General features: G+C 38.6%; 1 protein-coding gene across 1 annotated transcript; it reads right to left on the bottom strand.

Annotated features, from left to right (window-relative positions):
- Positions 1–780: 780 nt before the first annotated feature.
- LOC127443095 (ankyrin repeat domain-containing protein 33B-like) lies at positions 781–20,234 on the bottom strand. Its single transcript, XM_051701601.1, has 4 exons — positions 17,106–20,234; positions 9,782–9,911; positions 4,358–4,498; positions 781–3,726 (listed from the first exon to the last, which is right to left on the bottom strand). Exons 1-4 carry the CDS (start codon positions 17,553–17,555, stop codon positions 2,906–2,908), a joined length of 1,542 nt encoding a protein of 513 aa, XP_051557561.1. The 5' UTR covers positions 17,556–20,234; the 3' UTR covers positions 781–2,905.
- Between the last annotated feature and the right edge of the window lie 1,862 nt (positions 20,235–22,096).

The raw sequence follows: 22,096 nt of genomic DNA, 5'->3' as shown, positions 1-22,096 counted from the left end.
TGTCTCTGTAGATACAGATACTGAAGAAATGCATTTTAAGTATGTAAATGGCCACTTGTCTGGATAGTGTTTTGTGAAAATTACCTTTACTGGCTAGGTGTAATACTGACCCCTACTGGAAGTTTATTGCCCGTTAAACACTGCATTGCTAGTGAAGGTTCATTGCTTATAATCTGCTTTATGATGAAAGAGTTTCACCATTATCATTTGACATGTTTATCATTGCCCGTTGTCTAATCCACAACATTTTCTTCGCTAACAAGCTATAGATTTCTGTGGTCCGATTTCAATTTTTCACCTGTAAAAGCATATAAGTGGCACTACAACGTAGCTCAGAGAATTAATACATTGTGCCTTTTAAATGTATTTTCAGCCCCCTCTAATACTGTCTATTTGAGATAAGAGATTTAAACATGTTTTTCTCTATAAACTGAAAAGGCTGCCCCCATTGTCTTAAAATTATTTCTCTGAAGGGCTTCATGTTTATCAGTGCATTTGATTATTTCTTCATCACAATAATTGCAGCATGAGTTAGGATTTCAAAGCAGTCAGTTTATAAAGCAGCCTCAAAGGACTAACCTTCAAAGAGGCCAAAATATATAAGTGAGGAGACAGTTTGCAGGCATATTGCACAGAATGTCAGTGTGATAAAACATCCTTGTTCAAGCAGCTTCTGCATAAAACACTTTCCATATATCAATTCAGTTTATTTAGTCTTTCATTTAATAATAGTAGTATTATAAAAAAAAAAAAAATAATGCAACATATTTCAAGTATGAGATCTGAAGTGGATGAGCCAAAGAAAAATATACTGAATTGTAAGTTAAAGGATGGGCAAGGAGGAGGCGGGAACCGGCTGAACAGTCAACATAAACTTTAATAATATAAATGAACTTAAAACAACATAAAGCATAAGGACATAGACACACATGCAGCGTGGCCACGTGCGTCTCTCTCTCTCAAACTGGTGCCTCGGGCTCCCCTTTAACTTGCTCTCCTGCTGATCAGTTGATTCACGGCCCGGCCATGCCCTCCTCCTCGTCACATGAATATTTTAGTGCATTTCTAGTTATGCTACCATATGAACACTCAGAAAAGTATCTGATTCTCTGAAATCATTACAACTTAAAAAATAGTGTTATTAGATAACTGAGGAGCCAAAGCCAATGGCAGGCAAGAAAAATGAGAGTACAGAGCTGTTCAATTTGTAGTCCTTAAATCCATCAGAGAATCTGCATTTTTGAGCCATGGTATGGTTTCCTTTCATTAAAGTTGATGTGTGCTTGACGAATGACATATAATTAGGCCCATATTGAATCTGCTGATTTTTAGGCAAATTCTGTGGAGATTTAAACATGTATTGATCATGATAAATTAAGCCAAAATATTTAGTGAAGAAACACGTAAGGTGTGGGGGCATGTGTACATTTTTTTTGAATGAATGACAATCCAATTCTTCGTTTTCTGCAGAATTCTACAGATTCCGTGTGGGCCTGTGTATAATTAATGTGGCAAAAGTTGTCCTCATGCTGTCCTTGTTTGTTTATTTGCAAATTACATATTTAAAGGTGCACTTAGTAAAATGTATGTTTATGTTTTCTGCCACCTAGCGGTTTAGATAATGCTTCAAGCAAAAACTCAGCTTCTGATGTTATTGTAAAAATGCACAACTCAGTCAGCCATGATTGCAAGAGAAAGCGCCCAATTTCAAGAGAGTAATATTCGGCTTGTCATATGATCTCAACATGGCAGCGCTCATGTGCGCCCAGCACCATTTGTAGAATAAAGCAGCTTTTTCTCTAAGACCGACATGACTGGAATCTGCATCTCGTGTGAGTGTACATAATTTAAAACATATTTTTCAAAAATACTAGGGATACACCGATGTATCGGCTGCCGATATTTTCAGCCAATTATAGACCAAATTAAAACCATCTGCATATCGGCTATTACATGAAAATGCCAATATAAAAAAACTGTTGTTTTATTTATAATTAATTAGTATCACACTTTGTAAAAACTCAGTGAATTAAAATGCACAATCCAGAAATAATAATAGCCACAATATGAAGAAGGGTTGGCACTTAATTTGATTTGTATTCTCTTGTTCTTACATTAATGCAGAAAAACCGACATAAACAGATGTGACAGTTGTGAAGCGGCACTTCCCTATGGGCTACATGATGAGGAAACCATCCAAAATTATTTGAAACCAGCAGACTTTGACTTTTGAGACATCAGTATAATATCCATTAATGCTGCATGATTGACTAAATTAAGATTAAAATCACAATATGGCCTTGCGCAGTTACTAAATCTTAAAAGGCTGCATTTTAAAATATAGTCTGGATTTAGCGCTTCAGTCAGCAGAAGTACAAAATAACAATATTCATATCAATCATCATGTTATCATATTTTGTTATTTTTTATCTTCTATTTATCTTTCATTGTGGCTCTCTTTAAAACTTTGGCCTGTGCTTATCAGATCCAATCCATTTTTAATGGAAATTATTTATTGTTAGAACAGTAAAAAAAGCTTTTGTTAAACTTTGTACATTTTTAAAGCAAAATTCCTAAGTAAAACAGTGACCTGATGGCAAAAATATTGGTATCATTAACGGCCTATACATTTTTGGTTAAAATCGGTATCAGCCAAAAATGTTCATATTGAGGCATCCCTAAATACTATTCTATTATTACTCTATCCGTTTAAAAATTAATTAGCACAAAAAATTACTAAGTACTAATTACTTTCAAGCACACAACAGTTTCAAAATTCACAACTGTGGTATGACTGTGTTAAATTAAGATTGTAAAACAAAATGTGTGAAAAAAGCCTGCTTGGTTAGCCTTCAAATTGGTGTCACAGTGGAACAGATCCCAAACTAAGGCATCAAAAGCCATGTCACTTTTTCCTCACAACAGGCAATCTCAATTTATCCACCTGTTGTGCTTTCTTTTTCTCCTCCTTTAGAGCTTTGTACTTCCATTTAGGGATCTGTAGGTGTTGTGAATCATTTGAAGTCCTACGTCGAGGCTTCTCCGGGATATATGTGGGGGGAGGAGCTTTGCACAGCATGACTTTAGGCACCATCAAACCTGGACGCACACTACTCCTGCGCATCATGTGAAGAGGTAGCAAGCTGCTTCTCCTGAAGGCCACAGTGGAGGCCATTGCGACATTGCGCAGTATCTGCGGCTGCAGACTAGCACGGCGCTTTTGCTTCTTCGGCACCAGCTGCACTCTGGAGTTCTGGAAGAGCCGCTTGTAGTTGTTGAGACGCTCGGGCCCCAGGTTCTTCAACTCAGCCAGACGCTGCTTACGAAGAATGTCCTGTACAGCCGGGCGACGTTTCCCCACACACGGAGGGCTGCCCGGGCACACAGTGCGACAGGCTGTGGCTATAAATGGGCTGGCCAGTGCTGTTGTCATACGCACCATGTAGTCCATGACACCTTCATCCACAGGGTTGGTCTTCATGCGGATGGTGAACAGGTCACAGGCGTGTTCCAAGAACTTCCTCCAGCAAGACTTGGGCTCCTTGGATTGAGCCACCAACTTGTCTAGCACAGGCCACTCCATATGGTAACAGTCGCAGAACTGTTCGGCACATGGTTGTTCCATCAGTCGAGACATGAGGTTGGCTGTCTCATAGCGGCCCGTGAACAGGGCCCATTCTCGTGGAGTCAGCTTACGGCCATAGTCCCTAGCGTCAGTGTCTGCACCTGTGTGAAGAAAAAATATCTGAAATGTCTTATTCAATGGCCCCAAAAAGTATTTGAACACTTATCAGTAAGTCACACTTTAAAATTTCTGAACGTCATTACTTTAGATATGAAAATATAAACACGTGGGATCTGCATACAAATGACAACCTTTTGACCTTTCACTACAACTAACTACACTTTTCTCAGACTTGTTCCAATGACTTTAATCAACTGATGATTTTTAGTGGAATGTATCAAGTCAGTGCCCCTCCAGTTTAAACTGGTGCCCTAGCAGAGTAACCATACAGGTAGATGGAGTTTATCACATTAACTATGGACTTGTTCTATAGACTATAGACAACAACACAGTATTCAAATAATCACTCTCATTATTTAGAACACTTTATTGTTAAGTAATTTAAAACCGAACAAACCTGAACATTTGCTTGAAGAGTGTGCTACTTTGTTTAATATTTTGTTATCTAATCCAATGACATTCCTACATTTTAAAGTGACTAAAGAGTTCAAATACTTTTTGGGGTGACTGTATTGAGGGGAAATTTATGAACATGAAAGAACAGAATGTCAAATTAATTTGCATGAATTAAATTAAGATTCCACATACATTTTTAAGCTAATGATACTGTACCTGTCATTATAAGAACCCGCACACACTCGGCTCGACCCTGCATGGCTGCTTTCATCATCGCTGTGAAGCCATGGCAGTTCCTGCGCTCAGTGTCTAGCCCAGGAAAATAGCTCAGCAAGTAGTTGGTAATCATACTGTGGCCTACAATTCAGGACATAGAGAAGACACAGCCAGTCTGAAAAATCATGCTAAGCTGTTCTTTCAGCTGGGATATGTAGAAATAAAATATAACTAGAAAAGGCACATTTTTATGTTGGCTTGACAAAACCTGTTCTGAGTCTTAAAAGGCTTAGAAGTTTTTTTGTTTGTTTGTTTTTTTTTTGTTTTTTTTTTACTATTTCGAATACAAGGGCAGTTAATGAGAGATTCAGAGTTAAAATGTATGAGTCCTGAATTGAGAAAATGAAGATAGATTTGAAGGTTGAATTCAGTGTGGTTGTTCATGCTAGTTCCTGGAGTGATGTTAAGCGGTTACAAAAGTGTTCTAAGGGGATGGATGGATGGATGGAGGGATGGAGGGATGGATGGAATAGACAGACAGACAGACAGATACAGGTGCATCTCAATAAATTAGAATGTCGTGGAAAAGTTCATTTATTTCAGTAATTCAACTCAAATTGCGAAACTCGTGTATTAAATAAATTCAATGCACACAGACTGAAGTAGTTTAAGTCTTTGGTTCTTTTAATTGTGATGATTTTGCTCACATTTAACAAAAACCCACCAATTCACTATCTCAAAAAATTAGAATACATCATAAGACCAATAAAAAAAACATTTTTAGTGAATTGTTGGCCTTCTGGAATGTATGTTCATTTACTGTATATGTACTCAATACTTGGTAGGGGCTCCTTTTGCTTTAATTACTGCCTCAATTCGGCGTGGCATGGAGGTGATCAGTTTGTGGCACTGCTGAGGTGGTATGGAAGCCCAGGTTTCTTTGACCTTGGCCTTCAGCTCATCTGCATTTTTTGGTCGCTTGTTTCTCATTTTCCTCTTGACAATACCCATAGATTCTCTATGGGGTTCAGGTCTGGTGAGTTTGCTGGCCAATCAAGCACACCAACACCATGGTCATTTAACCAACTTTTGGTGCTTTTGGCAGTGTGGGCAGGTGCCAAATCCTGCTGGAAAATGAAATCAGCATCTTTAAAAAGCTGGTCAGCAGAAGGAAGCATGAAGTGCTCCAAAATTTCTTGGTAAACGGGTGCAGTGACTTTGGTTTTCAAAAAACACAATGGACCAACACCAGCAGATGACATTGCACCCCAAATCATCACAGACTGTGGAAACTTAACACTGGACTTCAAGCAACTTTGGCTATGAGCTTCTCCACCCTTCCTCCAGACTCTAGGACCTTGGTTTCCAAATGAAATACAAAACTTGCTCTCATCTGAAAAGAGGACTTTGGACCACTGGACAACAGTCCAGTTCTTCTTCTCCTTAGCCCAGGTAAGACGCCTCTGACGTTGTCTGTGGTTCAGGAGTGGCTTAACAAGAGGAATACGACAACTGTAGCCAAATTCCTTGACATGTCTGTGTGTGGTGGCTCTTGATGCCTTGACCCCAGCCTCAGTCCATTCCTTGTGAAGTTCACCCAAATTCTTGATCGATTTTTCTTGACAATCATAAGGCTGCAGTTCTCTCGGTTGGTTGTGCATCTTTTTCTTCCACACTTTTTCCTTCCACTCAACTTTCTGTTAACATGCTTGGATACAGCACTCTGTGAACAGCCAGCTTCTTTGGCAATGAATGTCTGTGGCTTACCCTCCTTGTGAAGGGTGTCAATGATTGTTTTCTGGACAACTGTCAGATCAGCAGTCTTCCCCATGATTGTGTAGCCTAGTGAACCAAACTGAGAGACCATTTTGAAGGCTCAGGAAACCTTTACAGGTGTTTTGAGTTGATTAGCTGATCGGCATGTCACCATATTCTAATTTTTTGAGATAGTGAATTGGTGGGTTTTTGTTAAATGTGAGCCAAAATCATCACAATTAAAAGAACCAAAGACTTAATTCTGTCTGTGTGCATTGAATTTATTTAATACACAAGTTTCACAATTTGAGTTGAATTACTGAAATAAATGAACTTTTTCACTACATTCTAATTTATTGAGATGCACCTGTATATGTTGCTCCAAAATTTGTACATATCTGTCTGCATTCATGATGTTCTCACAGATGTGCAAGTTACCCATGCTTTGGGCACTGACACACCCCTGGTGTGACACTGGCTTTTGGACCTGACGCTAATAAAAGCTTGGATGGTCCTTTTCCTCTTTGGCCCGGATAACACGACGGTTGTGTTTTTCAAAAACTTTTTGAAATGTGGACTCTTCTGACCAAAAAACACAGTTACACTGTTCTGCTTTCCATCTAAGATGAGACCGAGACCAGAGAAGTCGGCAGCGCTTCAGGACAGTGTTGATGTAGGGCTTCTGCTTTGCATAGTAAAGCCTTAACTTGCATCTGTGGATGCAGCGGCGAGTGGTGTTGACTAACATAGGTTTACTAAAGTTATCCCAAGCCCATGTTCATGATATCCATTACAGATGAATGCCGTTTTTTAAGACAGTGATGTCTGAGGGATCAGAAATCACGCGCATTTAGAAATGGTTTTCGTCTTGCCCTTTACACACAGAGATTTGATCAGATTCCTCAAATCTTTTAACTATATTGTGCACTATAGAGGGTGAAATGCCCCAAATCCTTCCAATTTGTCTTTGGTGAACACTGTTCTCAAAGTGCTGGATTATTTGCTGAAGCATCTCTTTGCAAATTGACAAATCTTGAATGATCCTTGCTCTTGAAGGACTAGGCTGTTTTTGGAGGCTCCTTGTACAGTATACATTACTATGACACAATTGCCTCATCTGTTTAACATCTCCTGTTTCACAGCGCCTTATTTCAACTTGTCAGATTGTTATTAGTCTTAAACAGCCGCTGTCTCAACTTTTTTGGAGCATGTTGCAATAAACTGATTTGAAATTACTGTACATTTAAAAAAAAAATAATAATAAAATAAAAATTAAATTCACAAGGTAAAACCATCTAATGTGTAGTTGAAGTGCTTTCAATATAGCAAAGGCTGAATATAATTTACAAATCACTCCTTTTTATTTTTATTCGCATTTTTCACACTGTCCCAACTTTTTTGGAATTGGGGTTTTATAAACTGCCGACAATGTAATTTGTTTGCCCATAAATGTGTTCAAAATGCTGATATATGTATTTAGAAGCAGGCCTACTATACGTTTTTGTTCTATTTTTAAGTCGTAATGTAGCTGAAAGCTGCGTTATACTGTGTTTTATATAGATTTACAAGCATGTGGGGCAGAGAGTCTGCTGTCCTCCCAAACTCCACAGTGCCCCTCCAACAGAAATTTGTGGTCAAATATGGTACTGCAATGAGCCCTCACTGAGAACCATTGGCGCAGAAATTAATCTGCCTATGAACATAGTGCCAAACCAAAGTTAACTCTAGTATTAGTGCGCATCAGCAGTGTGACAGATATGGCGAGCATTAGCGATAAACGTGTGTAACAGCGTGCAATTTCTACTGCAAACTTAGTCCTAACAAGCCAGACATAAAAAAAATTGTTTGGCAATCAAAATATAAGGGTAGGTGATAAGGTACTGTATGTTTTGTATGACAACAAACTGTGTCAAAAAGCCTTGGCTCTTGAAACTTTGTTTTAAATGTAGTATTATTTAAAACATTATCATTATAAAAAATTTAGTTTTTTATTACTGTGAAAATGTGTAAATGGCTGGTAGATAGTTTTGTTTCTCTCTCTCTCCTCCCTGGAGTTTTTTAACACCACTTAACATTATAAAATAGCATTTGTTTAGATTTTGATCTGCAACAAGTCAACATTTTAAGATAAAGCGTGCTTATTTAGAATTTGTGTTTGAATAATGAGTTGAATAATGTAAAAAAAAAAAAAAAAAAAAAAAAAAAAGCAAGATCTGCCACACCTATATCTGTGGTCACGAGCCTGACAGACAGACAGACAGACAGACAGACAGATAGATAGATGCATGTTAAAGTCAAGACCTCAGAAAAAAATTTGTCTGGTTCATCCTTGGGAGCAATTTCCAAACACCTGAAGGTTCCATGTTCATCTGTACAAACAATAGTACACAAGTATAAACACCATGGGACCACGCAGCCATCATATCGCTCAGGAGACACATTCTGTCTCCTAGAGATGAACATAGTTTGGTGCAAAAAGTGCAAATCAATCCCAGAACAACAGCAAAGGACCTTGTGAAGATGCTGGTGGAAACAGGTAGACATGTATCTATATCCACAGTAAAACGAGTCCTATATCGACATAACTTGAAAGGCTGATCTGCAAGGAAGAAGCCACTGCTCCAAAACCGCCATAAATAAAGCCAGACTACAGTTGCAAGTGCACATGGGGACAAAGATCTTATTTTTTGGAGAAATTTACTCTGATCTGATGAAACTAAAATGAACCTTTTGGCCATAATGACCATTGTTATGTTTGGAGGAAAAAGGGTGAAGCTTGCAAGTCGAAGAACACCATCTCAGCCGTGAAGCATGGGGGTGGCAGCATCATGTTGTAGGGGTGCTTTGCTGCAGGAGGGACTGGTGCACTTCACAAAATAGATGGCATCATGAGGAAGGAAAATTATGTGGATATATTGAAGCAACATCTCAAAACATCAGCCAGGAAGTTAAAGCTCAGTCGCAAATTGGTCTTCCAAATGGACAATGACCCCAAGCATACCTCCAAAATTGTGGCAAAATGGCTTAAGGATAACCAAGTCAAGGTATTGGAGTTGCCATCACAAAGCCCTGACATTAATCTGATAGACAATTTGTGGCCATAACTGAAAAAGCGTGTGTGAGCAAGGAGGCCTACAAACCTGACTAAGTTACACCAGTTCTGCCTGGAGGAATGGGCCAAAATTCCAGCAACTTATTGTGAGAAGCTTGTGGAAAGCTACCCAAAATGTTTGACCCAAGTTAAACAATTTAAAAGCAATGCTACCAAATACTTACAAAGTGTACATAAGGAATAAAAGCTGAAATAATTCTCTCTACTATTATCCTGACATTTCACATTCTTGAAATAAAGTAGTGATCCTAACTGACCTAAGACAGGCAATGTTTTCTACGATTAAACATCAGGACTTGTGAAAAACTGAGTTTAAATGTATTTGGCTAAGGTGCATGTAAACTTCTGACTTCAACTGTAAGACAGTGGAATTTTTGTTGGATTTTGAACAAGATTGTGGTACAATAACTACACGTTGACTTTGTCAATCCAACATAATTATTTGTCTTGTAAGTGTACCAAGACACAGGAGTACATATTTAGAAAAATACTGGGGGATTTTGATTGGAAACAGCAGCAATAGCCTTTGATAGCAGAATTGAGGTCACTTCCCCTACCTGCTTGTGCAGCAGTCATAAGAGCTGTATTCCCCTCGTTATCCTGCCAGTTCACGTCCACAAGTGCACACTGAGAAAGAGCAATGACCACATCCACGAAGCCCTGGTAGCATGCCACTATCAGACCTGTCTGTTAAGCAGTGGAGAGGAAAAATATGAGTCACTTCAACAGTCTAGAAGTGTCATTTTCTTCAATGTCCATTATTACTTTAAAAGGTGTTTTATGGAGGCACTGAAGCAATTGAACCCTACTATATAGCAGTTCATTTAATGACATAGACTGTTGCAGGGCAAGTTTCCTCATCCATCAAGGGGTGTTGAGGTCACCGACACATGGGTTTGATCCTCTTACCTATGAGATAGATGAGCTTATAATCCTTAGCAAGATAATGAGTCAATTAGAACATTTGGTGTCCTTTACAAACATGTTTGGACTGGCAAGTGTATTGTTAGATCAGACCATGCATATTACTACAAAATCAAGACAAATTTCTATGGGTATTAAAAAAACTATTATTTAAAATTTGTTTCTTTTTAATGTCTAGATCAGTGGTTTTCAACTGGTTTTGCCTGGAAATTAACATTTAACCTTAAGTGGCAACGCAACACTATACCAAAATTGTTCATGGTACAAAAGTAAACAGAACACTGAAATTTATTAAAATCATAATGAGCTGCATAGACCCAACAATATTCAAAATTAATAACATGACATGGGTTGAACAGAAAAATGTTAAATGATGTAGATGCATAAGCAACAGCAGAAGTGTGATTTATCATCCTAACACATGGAACAAACACAAACAAATCAAAGTGCAGTGTCACATGCAATGCCACAAAGTAAATCAGCATGTGTGTGTGTGAAGAGGAAATCAAAACAAATGCATGAGGTCATTGGCATTGCTCAAACAACAAAGCAGCTCCCTTTTCTTGTGCGTCTCCAGACTGAGATATAATAGAGCACTACTGGCAGATGGTAAGCCCCATTAAGACTATTAGCTAAGATTTAGTATGGAGTTCCCTGTGGGCTCAGAGTGCTGGTCTGCTGGCATTTATAGCGCTATGCTCCAGAAAATCAAGAAACTTAACATGATCATAGCCATAAAATTTTAAAGTGATGTACAGCTAAACAAAAATATGTTGTTTTTTTAAACAATTTGGGACTTCATGTTGTCTCTCTCTTTCTTGGTCAATTGAACCTCACCGCAGCTGCCTTGTAAACAAAATTTAAGAACTAATATAGCTCTCAACACAAAATGTTATTAATGGTAAAGAGCCAGTATTATGATATGTAGCGATTTCTACAGAGTGGTAGATCCCAATGACACTTCGTATGGCTCACGTGAGGTTACACCAAACAGGGAAGGGAAATGTCACACTGTCGTTAGGTGATTGTAAAGGAAAGCTTCTCTAGCCTTCTAAAGCTCCCTCCTGCCAGGGATCAACAGAATGGTGAAGGTGAAAACAGACTCAAAGGTGAAATCTGAAACTGTTCAATACAGACAGCAGGCCTGAATCAAAGTAGACATGTTGTAATAATCAGCATTAGAAAAAGGTTTCCCCTAAGACTGATAAACGGGATCATTAAATACTGGAGCTTAATGGCGCTGTGCTAATGTGCTAATAGCAGTAGAATAAGATTTGGTTAAAACATTATCAGGGTCTGTGTTGGTTGAAAGACATTTAAATGCAAATGGTCCATAGAATCTTAAAAGACATGTCTTTTACTGCCACAGAGCTGCATCTTTAGGAAACAAGAGCCTTTTCTATGTGTGTGTGAGTAACCGTTTGTTTCCGTTAAAGTGTTTTTTCTGTCTGTCTTCGGAACATTTATTTTTCAAACAATGCTGTGTTAGTTAGAAGTGAGTCATACACCATGCCTACAGTCCTAGATAGAATGTAAATCAAGTTTTTTTTCCCCCCAAGTTGAATAAGATGTTTGTTAATACATTCAATGCTTGTACAAGGCGGCAAAGTGTGACTGAGTATCTTTTTCATTATTGGCACGCACTGTGCAGGCACAAATGAGGGGCCAATAGGTAATGCTTCATTTAGTGTTTTATTACAGGATTCTATTTTCAGGCAGACAGATGCGTTTAGTAGCAGTCAATGCAATTTAAGTGAAAATGATTAATTGGGGAAGGAAGTCACCTCAGTTCTCGCATATAATTTGGTATGACAGTAGGTGGTGGATTCAAATTTAGTCTTTTATGGCCTACAGTCAGACTCTTTTGAGTGGAATTATGCTTTACATTTATGGTTCTCTGTCTAAATGGACAAATTAGAGTTTCTTCCCTCGTATGAGTCTCCAAAAATCGCTGTCTAAGTGGGGCCCTGTAGTATTTTGATGTCTTAAGGCCCTGGCATACTTCATACAAAAGCGAAGAACGAACGGGTGTGGTGTCATTTAGAAAGAAATCTGGACAAAACGAAGGTGTTTTTGCATTCGTTTCAGTGGTTTGTAACAGCTCGCCAGGACGAACTTCAGGAAAACTTTGTACTGGCTACTAAACACCTTACTGCCATTTGTCCACATCATCGGTAGGTGTGACCTGGAGCTCAGACAACACGAACACACTGGCGTACGGAGTTATTAGCGAGCTGGCGCAAACTTACCTAGTGCGATTCTTTACGTAGAGACATTTTACAAGAACATGTCATGTAATTTTTATTAATTAGTCTACAAAATTAATAAAATCTACTCAAATACTCTAAGTGCCTATTCACTCGTGCTGTCTGCAGCTGAAAGCCATTCACACATCTGCCCAAATTGAGATATGCCTCTCTTATCATTTTGTCTGTATTCTGAACATTAACACTCTTTTATGCCCAATCTTTGCAGTAGTATCAGTGTCATCCTAAATTACTGAGTTTAACCAGTGCATATTATGGCCGTGTATACGGAATTCAGAATGTAAACATGACAAATTACACATTATCTAAGGCAGGGGTGTCAAACTCAGTTCCTGGAGGGCCACAGCCCTGCAGAGTTTAGTTCCAGCCCTGCTCCAAAATGCCTCCTTGTAATCTTCAAGCACTCCTGAAGACCTTGATTAGCTGCTTCAGGTGCGTTTAATTGGGGTTGGAGCTAAATTCTGCTGTGGCCCTCTAGGAACCGAGTTTGACACCCCTGACCTACGGCATAAATATAACTTTAAATCATCAAGTGGTTAAAACAGATTCTTTTACTGATCTCGTGTGAATTCTACTCATAGAATGAGGAAGAACACATTTTAATGTAACATTAGTTAAGATTTTACATGTAGACTTGTGCATCCTCATTTAAATTCTCCTCTAAACGCCTCCCACAGTGGCATGGCCAGTGTCTGAATGTTCGCAAAAAGTATACCATTGCTCAGCTGTTTTGAACTTTTTTTTGGGCTCTGAGCAAAGAACGAAGAAAAACTCTGGAGTATGCCTGGGCCTTTAGAGAGCCTTTTAAAAGCTCAGGCATGATTATGATCTGCTTGGGCTGGATCTCGAACTGCAATCCAAACTCCCATCTGTTTTAGGGCTTAGCTGGCTGGATGCACACCCCTGAGATTTCAGCAGAAGCAGATCACAGCTGGACATCAAGTCTGGACAAAGATTTGTCAAAAGTAGACAAATTCACAATGACCCTTCCATTTAAACTACAAAATACTTTAAAGTACATAATGTGTAGTGGGTGGACAAACACAAATGAAAATGTCAACATTAACTATTATTTATGTACTGAAGACCAGGATTATATTGAGAATGGAACATTAACTTACTACTTACTGAATACTGCACAGAATACACTGTATAATAGTACTATTTAGTACTATAGAAAATTGTAAGTGAAACAGTTGGCATTATTCCATAAAAACAGTACTCTATGTTGTCTCATGGCCTCATCACATTGCATGTTATCACCTTGGAAATAAAAAGGGTTGTTTCCAATATCCAATTTTCAATATCATCCACTTAAAATTGGATGGTCTGTTGAAATAAAGAGTCAAGAAAGTGATGTTAAAAAACATGGCTGATATTACTTCTGGTTCATTCATCCCACTGAAAACTTAAATGTCCAGTCAAGTACATTACATTGTGGAATACAGTAATGTATGCCGTGTACTCCGTTATATACTGCACATTTTGGCATGCATTCCATGCATACAGAAAATGTACATACTGTGCACAGTATACGTACTATATACACTGTGGTAGTATGCTATTTCCAAACATACCCCGTTCCACTATTTGTCACGATGTGGCACATCATGTGTAGCATAAAGCAATATGATATGTTTATGTTTTGTTCTGCTCACAGTTGCCATCCAAGCCAGATGTCTTCCCTTTTTTTCTGATTAACATTTTTTATTGATTCATATAGATAAAGAAAAGCAAAACAAATATACACAGAATCAATATTTAACCCCCACTATTACCTCTCCCCCTCCTAATCCCCAACCCCACCCTGACCCTCAACAACATCCCTGTGGTCACACATGATTATAGACACACACACACACACACACACACACAAAATTAATAATCATCACACACATATTTAAACCTAAACTTCTCTCCACTGCTCCTCCCCGAGAGCCCTCCAAAAATGCCAAATACCTGCCCCATTTCCCATCAAATGAATCCCAATTCCCCAGCCTTCTACATGACACTTCCTCGAAAGCCACCACCCTCCCCATCTCCGTACACCATTCTTGAAATGAGGGTGCTCCAGCTGACTTCCATCCCCTTAAAACAATTTGTCTGCCAATCATAACACTGGTTAGGACCCAATTTTTGTAAGTTTATCCCCTATACTGATGACTGTCCCATTGCCTAAAATACAGAGTCTGGGGCAAAATGAAATTTGAGTGCCCAATACATCACACATAAAACTCTGAATCTTCAACCAAAATTCTTGGATCTTAACACACCACCACAAAACATGGGTTGTGTCTTCATCTTCTGATTGGCATCGCCAGCAGGTGGGTGTGTCTTTAAGACCAAGCCTATACAATCTAGAGGGGGTCCAATAGAATCGATGTAAAATCTTGAATTGCATAAGGTGCACCCTTGCATCTCTAGATGCAGACTTGACGTTTTTTTTAAATCCTAGCCCACACTCCCTCCTCCAATACCAAGTTTAAATCTTTCTCCCATAATCTCTTGACAGAAGTTAAAGTTCCATCCCCCAGACTCTGAATTAACAGGGAGTAATACACTGATGCCTCATGACCTTTTCCAAAAGCAGTAATCACCACTCCCAGAGTATCTGCTGCTTTAGCGGGGTGTATACTACTCCCAAAAATAGTACAGAGCAGGTGGCGCAGCTGTAAATACCTAAAGAACTGAGATCTCCAAATTTTCAAAGGATCTCAACAATCCACTCTCATACAGGTCACCGAGTGTATTAACCTCCCTCACAATCCACTCTGACCAGCAGAAAGGGGACTTATTAATACATAATTTTGGGTTCAGCCATATGCTCGAGGCAACATTTAAATAAACGTCCGAATTAAACACTCTGGACACATTTGTCCATACCGAGTGCAAATGCGAGATAACGGGGTGTAACTTCACTTCTCCGATTAGTTTGATAGAAAGGTTTTGCAATGGCTAAATAGGGGCAAGAACTTCCTGTTCAATACAAAACCAGGGAGGGGCTCTCTCTCAGGTGGCAGTGACCAATGAGCCAAATGTCTGAGACTGAATGCATAATAATAAAACAAAATCTTGGATAGGCCTAGCCCAACTTTGTCAATCGGCATTTGCAACTTACTGAAATGTAATCTGGGATGTTTACCATTCCAAATGAAGGACTTCACTATGCTATCAAATTGCTTGAAATAAGAGAGGGGGACATCTATAGGGAGAGACTGTTGCAGGTAGTTGAATTCTGGAATACAACTCATTTTAATAACATTAACCTGCCCACATCACTCGAAAAACTTTTTATTAAAGAGTCAAAATTAACTCTAAATAAATCACAAATTTGCTGGGAATAAAATACCCAAATACTTATGCCCTGTTTGGGCCACTGGAAGGCAACTCGCCCTAAAAGCCATTAGCGGGCAGTACGCTGTCAGAGCCAAAGCTTCGGATTTAGACCAATTAACTCTGTATCCCGAGAACTTAGAAAAGGAAATGATTCTGTGGAGGCAAGGCACAGATCTTGTAGGGTCGGAGACAAATAATAAAATATCATCTGCGTAAAGCAAAAGCTTATGCGCCACACCACCTGCCATTACCCCTGGAAAATCATCCTCCTTTCTTATCGTGGCTGCTAATGGTTCCAGGGCAAGACAGAACAATAATGAGGAAAGAGGGCAACCCTGCCAGGTGCCCCTATCCAGAGTAAAATAAACTGAAATTAATCCATTCGTATGTAACGCCGCTACCGAGTGTCTATAAAGTAACTTAATCCAACCAATAAAAGTATTCCTGAACCCGTACATTTCCAAATGCGTAAAAATATAATCCCATTCTACCATATCAAACGCCTTTTCAGCATCAAGTGAGATGCAGTGACCGGAGACTGATCATTCGCCACTGACCACATGATATTGATGAAACGCCTAATGTCATCAGAAGAGCTGCAGCCCTGAATAAACCCCACCTGATCTATATGTATAAGAGATGTCATAACTTAATCGGTTAGCCAAAATGTTTGACAATATTTTAACGTCTAACTGGATCAGGGAAATTGGAGATGTCTTCCCTTTAAGATTCTGCATTTAATGTCATATTCATGTATAGATGAATGTCTTGACCTTATTTCTGCACAAAGTGGATATTTATGAAGGAAGGAGACAGCAGCAGCACGAGCCCATTCCCAGAGGAGCGTTCCGAGGATCGTGCATGCTTAAAGGCTCTTTGATATGATAATGGACTTGCATAAACATGACACCGTTTTCACCCACACTGTCATAACTGTAAGCCTCTCGGGGCTAAGGGGAGTGAAAGGGCCTTCCTCCAGTCAAAAATGTCACTCTTTAAACACATCGTTTTTATAAATTACTCCTGGAAAGTAATATGTTTATTATGCCAGTATCCAGAAAATGCATTATGTTAGGCGGTAATATTAAACACAGATTATCCTAAACTACCTGTTGGGTATAATTCTAGCTGCATTAGAATGTTTATGATCAATAATGTTTCAATCACTTGTGCTGCTCGATATGGAAAAGGCCAAAGTTAAACTAGATAGTTGTAAGTCAAGATCTCGCTTAAATGTATCCATGCTGTATCAAACTTCTTTGAACTGGATCTGAGCATCAAAATTCAGTGAAAACTTGTTCCACATAACACACTGCAGAAAATAATATTCTTATAAAATCTTATAAAAACTTACTCTGTTATTTTTGTCCACCTCTCGTACCTCATCCTGTGTCACACCTTGCCTTATCATGATCTTGACAATGATGGCATTGTTAGTGCAGCATGCCTTGAAGAAGCTGAGTGGCTCAGGACTCTCTGGGCTTGGACATTTCTCATAGTTGAATGAATCATCAGGTGGGTAGAAGGAATCATCTGATGCGATGCTCTTGGTGTCTGGCAGTTTTGAAAAGTCCAACTCCTCAAATTCTTGGTAGACATCATCATCATCATCATCTTCATCATAATGATGGTGCTCTTCATCATCTGCAAAATAAGAGTCCTCTGTGGGCTGCACAAAAATGGAACTCTGTATCGAGGACTCTTCATTATTGCAGCCTCTTACTTGGTTGTCACTGGAGAAATTTTGGCGATCTTTGACCAGAAGTAGACCTCCAGCAACCCCATTCTCAATTATTAGAACCATTTAACATGTGGCTTTAGATCTGGCAGGTGGAATATGAAAGCAAAAATCTTGCAGAATTCACAGAGATTCACATAGCGAGTGGTAATCCTCGGCACTTGTTCTTGACATGAGTAATGGTATTAAATGGAGTGACTCGCACTTTGCCAAGCACTGAACACCAAAAGTCAAAGACCTTGTGTGGTCATCTTTTCCATATCATCTGATCCTCAAGAACTGGATAACCTTGTTCCATGTCCACCATTGGTTTCCACAATTATTATACAGTATGCAAAGCCAAGATCATTTTTAGGTCAATTATCCCATTTTTTCTTCACTTGACTTGCTCTGTGTGATCCCATCTGTGGATGCAGACTCTAGTTGGAGAATTCACCCAAAGTTCAATGTGAGGATGAAGGACTTCCATTGGAGAATGCTGTGTCTGGCATGGGCAAGAGCACAGTTTAGAGACAAGTTTCATAATCTCCTTAGTCTGTCGGTCTCTCTCTCCCCCCTCCCCCTTCACAGTTACATGTGCAGAACAGTAATCTTACTGTCCAAGGAATCAGTGCTGTATATTTTCCAACTAATGCTGCAACAATTTGCATCCAAGAATGTGTAACAGTTTAATGAACAATAGTGCTACACTTGGCTTACACAGCTGAAGTCTGATCATGCAACAAAGACACTTGCAACTTACAACATTATTACTCATCACTTTTATTTTTAAATGACTTTGATACAAGGACATTCACAGTGACTTTCTGCACTTTGATTGCCTATATCTGACCATAATCCATGGCTCCACGAGCCTAATCATGGGATCAGTGGAAGGTTAATTGGATGCAGTAGGAATAACATGCTCTTGCGGACAAGATGTTCTCTCGTTTCCTTTTTTAAAAACACTGATAACAAAGATACCTAAACAACTTTAACTTTGTGTTTTTGGTCACACTAAGATTGTTGCTTTCTTGCTATATAATCCATGGCTTATGTGGATATTGCCAATTTAAACAAACACTTTTACTAATACTTTCGATCAAACAACATCAGAAACAGCACATCCTAGAGGACATTTGGATAAATTACTCAGGAAAAATTAGCCACTAAAACCTGCCGGCCACTTTGATATCTTAATGCCATAATGGTTCATTCCTAAATATACAGATGTTGCATATATGTACTTATTAGGCTGTTTTATTAGTCCTATTCATATTAGATAAATTCCCAAAGTTATAATAGTAATAGTGTTTAGCACTATTCCAGTGGTTGAATAATATAATTTGTGCATTAGGGTTGCCTCTAGATCTTATAGCCATTGTGAGTGCTGCTAACCGAGAACAGAAGCCAGTTCTTTCTCTAATTTTGACATGACACTCTATGTTGCATAACTGTGCACTGTGAGAGCTTATGTGACTAACCCACAATATACTGTATATTAATATTGCTAAGGTCCTGAACTTTAATTGGAGTCTTTGAACACACGATGCCATTATCATACAGTGAAGGTCAAAAGGACAAAATGACAGTGACATGGACTAGGGCAAATTACTGGAATATGTCTAGTACTGAATGATGATACCCAGAAGCCCAAGAGCTCAGTAAATTTGGGTGATACAAGTCATCATGTAAAATGATTTGTGGTTGATACATATACAAATTACTTATCATTGAAAAAACATGGGCCAATATACATGTCCAAGTAATAGTGTCATTGCGATTTCTATCATGGTTTATATTAAAATAAGATGAAATAATGGCTTGGGGTCATTTGGTCCTTGTCTAGATCACTGTTTTACTAATAAATACATGGATATAGCAAAACAATATTCTAATCAAATCCTAGATCTAAAATTGGAATATTAGGGGCCGTTTACACGACAACGTTTTCAACTAAAACGGAAAAACTTTTTATGCGTTTTGGATGTTCGTTTACACGACAACGGCGTTTTGGAGCCTGAAAACGCAAACTTTTGAAAACGGGTCTCAAAGTGCACGTTTTTGAAAACGATGCTGTTATCGTCTCCGTGTAAACATACAAAAACGATATTTGTGAAAACGATGACGTCATGCGCATGCGTATTACGTGTTCAGTCTATAGGCATGTGCGCGAGTACTTTAAAACAACGCGCGAGACATTCAAAACTACAATGGCGGACTACAGGACTGTGTTTGTGCTGCTCAAGATTTTGAGTTTATTGACGCTTCTCCAGCAAAGTAATTGTAGTAATAAAGCAGCCTCATCGTCCGTCCAGACAAAATTGCTCGATGCTTTCGCCATCTTCATTGTTTGTATTCACCGCTCTGTGGAAGAATGCTTGTGCGCAGACGCGTAGTGTTTCTTTACAAAGTGGAATGCATAATACAGCGTTTTTAGTCGTTTTCGCGGATCTGGGTGAACGGGGATCGTTTTGACAATGTTGTCGTCTGTACGCGAAACTTTTCAAAAACGCAAAGGAAAAACTTTTTCGTTTTTAGTACATCTTTGTGGTGTAAACGTACCCTTAGCTATCAATCAAGTTCTTTAAATTTTGCATTTAAGTCTTGTATAACTCTGATAATTAATTCCCTTCCACCAAGCCAGATGTTCCAGACTCATTATTGTGATGAATCAAGGGGTGATATACTGAGCCATCATCCTACTAAACATCTTTATATCATCACACTTCCGCCACGGAATATGATGAATATTTCATTCGAATTGGCACAACCATTTTCAACCTTGAAACCATGACTGTAAACGTAAAAACTGTTGTGTAAAAATAGGACAGTGAATGATTCCACATTACACACATAACATGAAGTTTGATCAAAGAGACAAAAGCACCATAGTACCACACTTTGTGATTTAATATTTGTAATAAAAGCCTTCAACAAAAAAGAAAAAAAAAATAAAATAAATTGTCATGAGGATGTAATTGTTACAGCGAGAGCCTCCTGGCAGGAGGTTTTAAAACATTCAGAATACTGAATACTTCTCACACAAACATGCTATGAAAAGGAAAGGCTTAGTGAACCAGACACACAATGGTCTTCAGATCTGGGCCACTAATTTTACCTGGATTCTAGCCAAACTAAAAAAAAAAAAAATTAAAAAAAAAACCTTTAGAGGAAATCGAATCACCTGGCTGATTAAACATCAAATCGGTGTCACTAGTTGCACATATAAAAATAGAACATTTTGCAATTCAGAGGAGCTTAAACGATGAAGCATACAGTATCCAGTTTCAGTGTAATAAGATACTGTAAGGTCACTTATAGTATCACAGCACTGATTAACACCATCTCTAATGTCGTCTTAGACAAATTCAGCTGATAACTTTTGAAATCATGAACTTGTAACAGACGTAGCAAATCTGAAATAGAGAAAACATACTACGAAAAATGATCCAGAATAATTGAAAGTTACACTATTTACAAAACACGCCAGGCTCCTCCTTGACACAAAACAGACTTCCCTTCTACCAAACTGCAGCAAGTCATAAATCATACATGTTAGTTCAAAATTTTATCAGTTTGATAAATTATGGTGAAATCACATATGAATAAGGGTTAAAAAATTTGGTCTAAAGGGTTTCAAAACTATTGCTGCTCTTAAAAGACATTTCAACGCTTTCTTTAAAAAAATGCAACGACTTGTGTACGTGCCAGAGTTACTATGAGAAAGTGTTGCTAGGCCATGCTGAGCACGAGACGGACATACAACAGTCGATATCTTACAACTTGAACAGCAAACAAATATGCTAGCTCAACCACTAATGCAATTAGCACTCTAAATGGTCTTCAAAGTTACCAGAAAAGGACTTTTCAGAGCTGAGAAGAACTATTAGGCAGAGGTAGGCTTTGTAGCTCATTGTGAGCCATAAACACTACCATCAAACTCAGCTTCAGCAACTAGCTACTGACTCTGTGCTTGTATGTTCTTGAGTACATCAACAACAGTCCGACAGTGTCCTGCGCAAACTGTTTTTGAAACAAAATTCCCTCTTTCCCACATTTACAAGGATTAGTGGGTCTAGAGGCATAACCTTTAAAGCCACCACCAACTTCGTCTATGCACATAAAATTAGGTAGGTTTAAGGGACACAATTTACTCACCCTCAAGTTGTTCCAAACCATATGACTTTTCTGTCTTCCGTGGAACAGAAAAGGAGATGTAAGGCAGAATGGTAGCCTTTATCACCATTCACTTTCATTGCATCTTTTTCCATACAGTGAAAGTCAATGGTGACTGTGGAACAACATGAGGGTGAGTAAATAATGATTCCATTTTCCTTTTTGGGAGAAGGATCCCTTTAAAGCACTGAGAAGTTAGGGTAAGACACACTACTGAAAGCATCAAATCAAGCAAGACTCTCATTCAAAAACGTCAAAATCATATTCCATTGAAAAATCACAACTAATAAATAAAAAAAAAAAAAATGTACTAATGTGACATCGCAGCTCCATTGTGACCCAGACGTTCATCTGAGAGACATTTCATCCCTGAAGTCTGACTGGCCTCTCCTTAAGGGTAATGAAAAGAACCATATGGGTTGTCTTACCAATGAACAAAACTCCACAAA

The sequence above is a fragment of the Myxocyprinus asiaticus genome, chromosome 6 (genome assembly GCF_019703515.2).
Source record: "Myxocyprinus asiaticus isolate MX2 ecotype Aquarium Trade chromosome 6, UBuf_Myxa_2, whole genome shotgun sequence".
In the NCBI taxonomy this organism is placed as follows: Eukaryota; Metazoa; Chordata; class Actinopteri; order Cypriniformes; family Catostomidae; genus Myxocyprinus; species Myxocyprinus asiaticus.
This window is presented reverse-complemented; position numbering and strand designations above follow the sequence as displayed.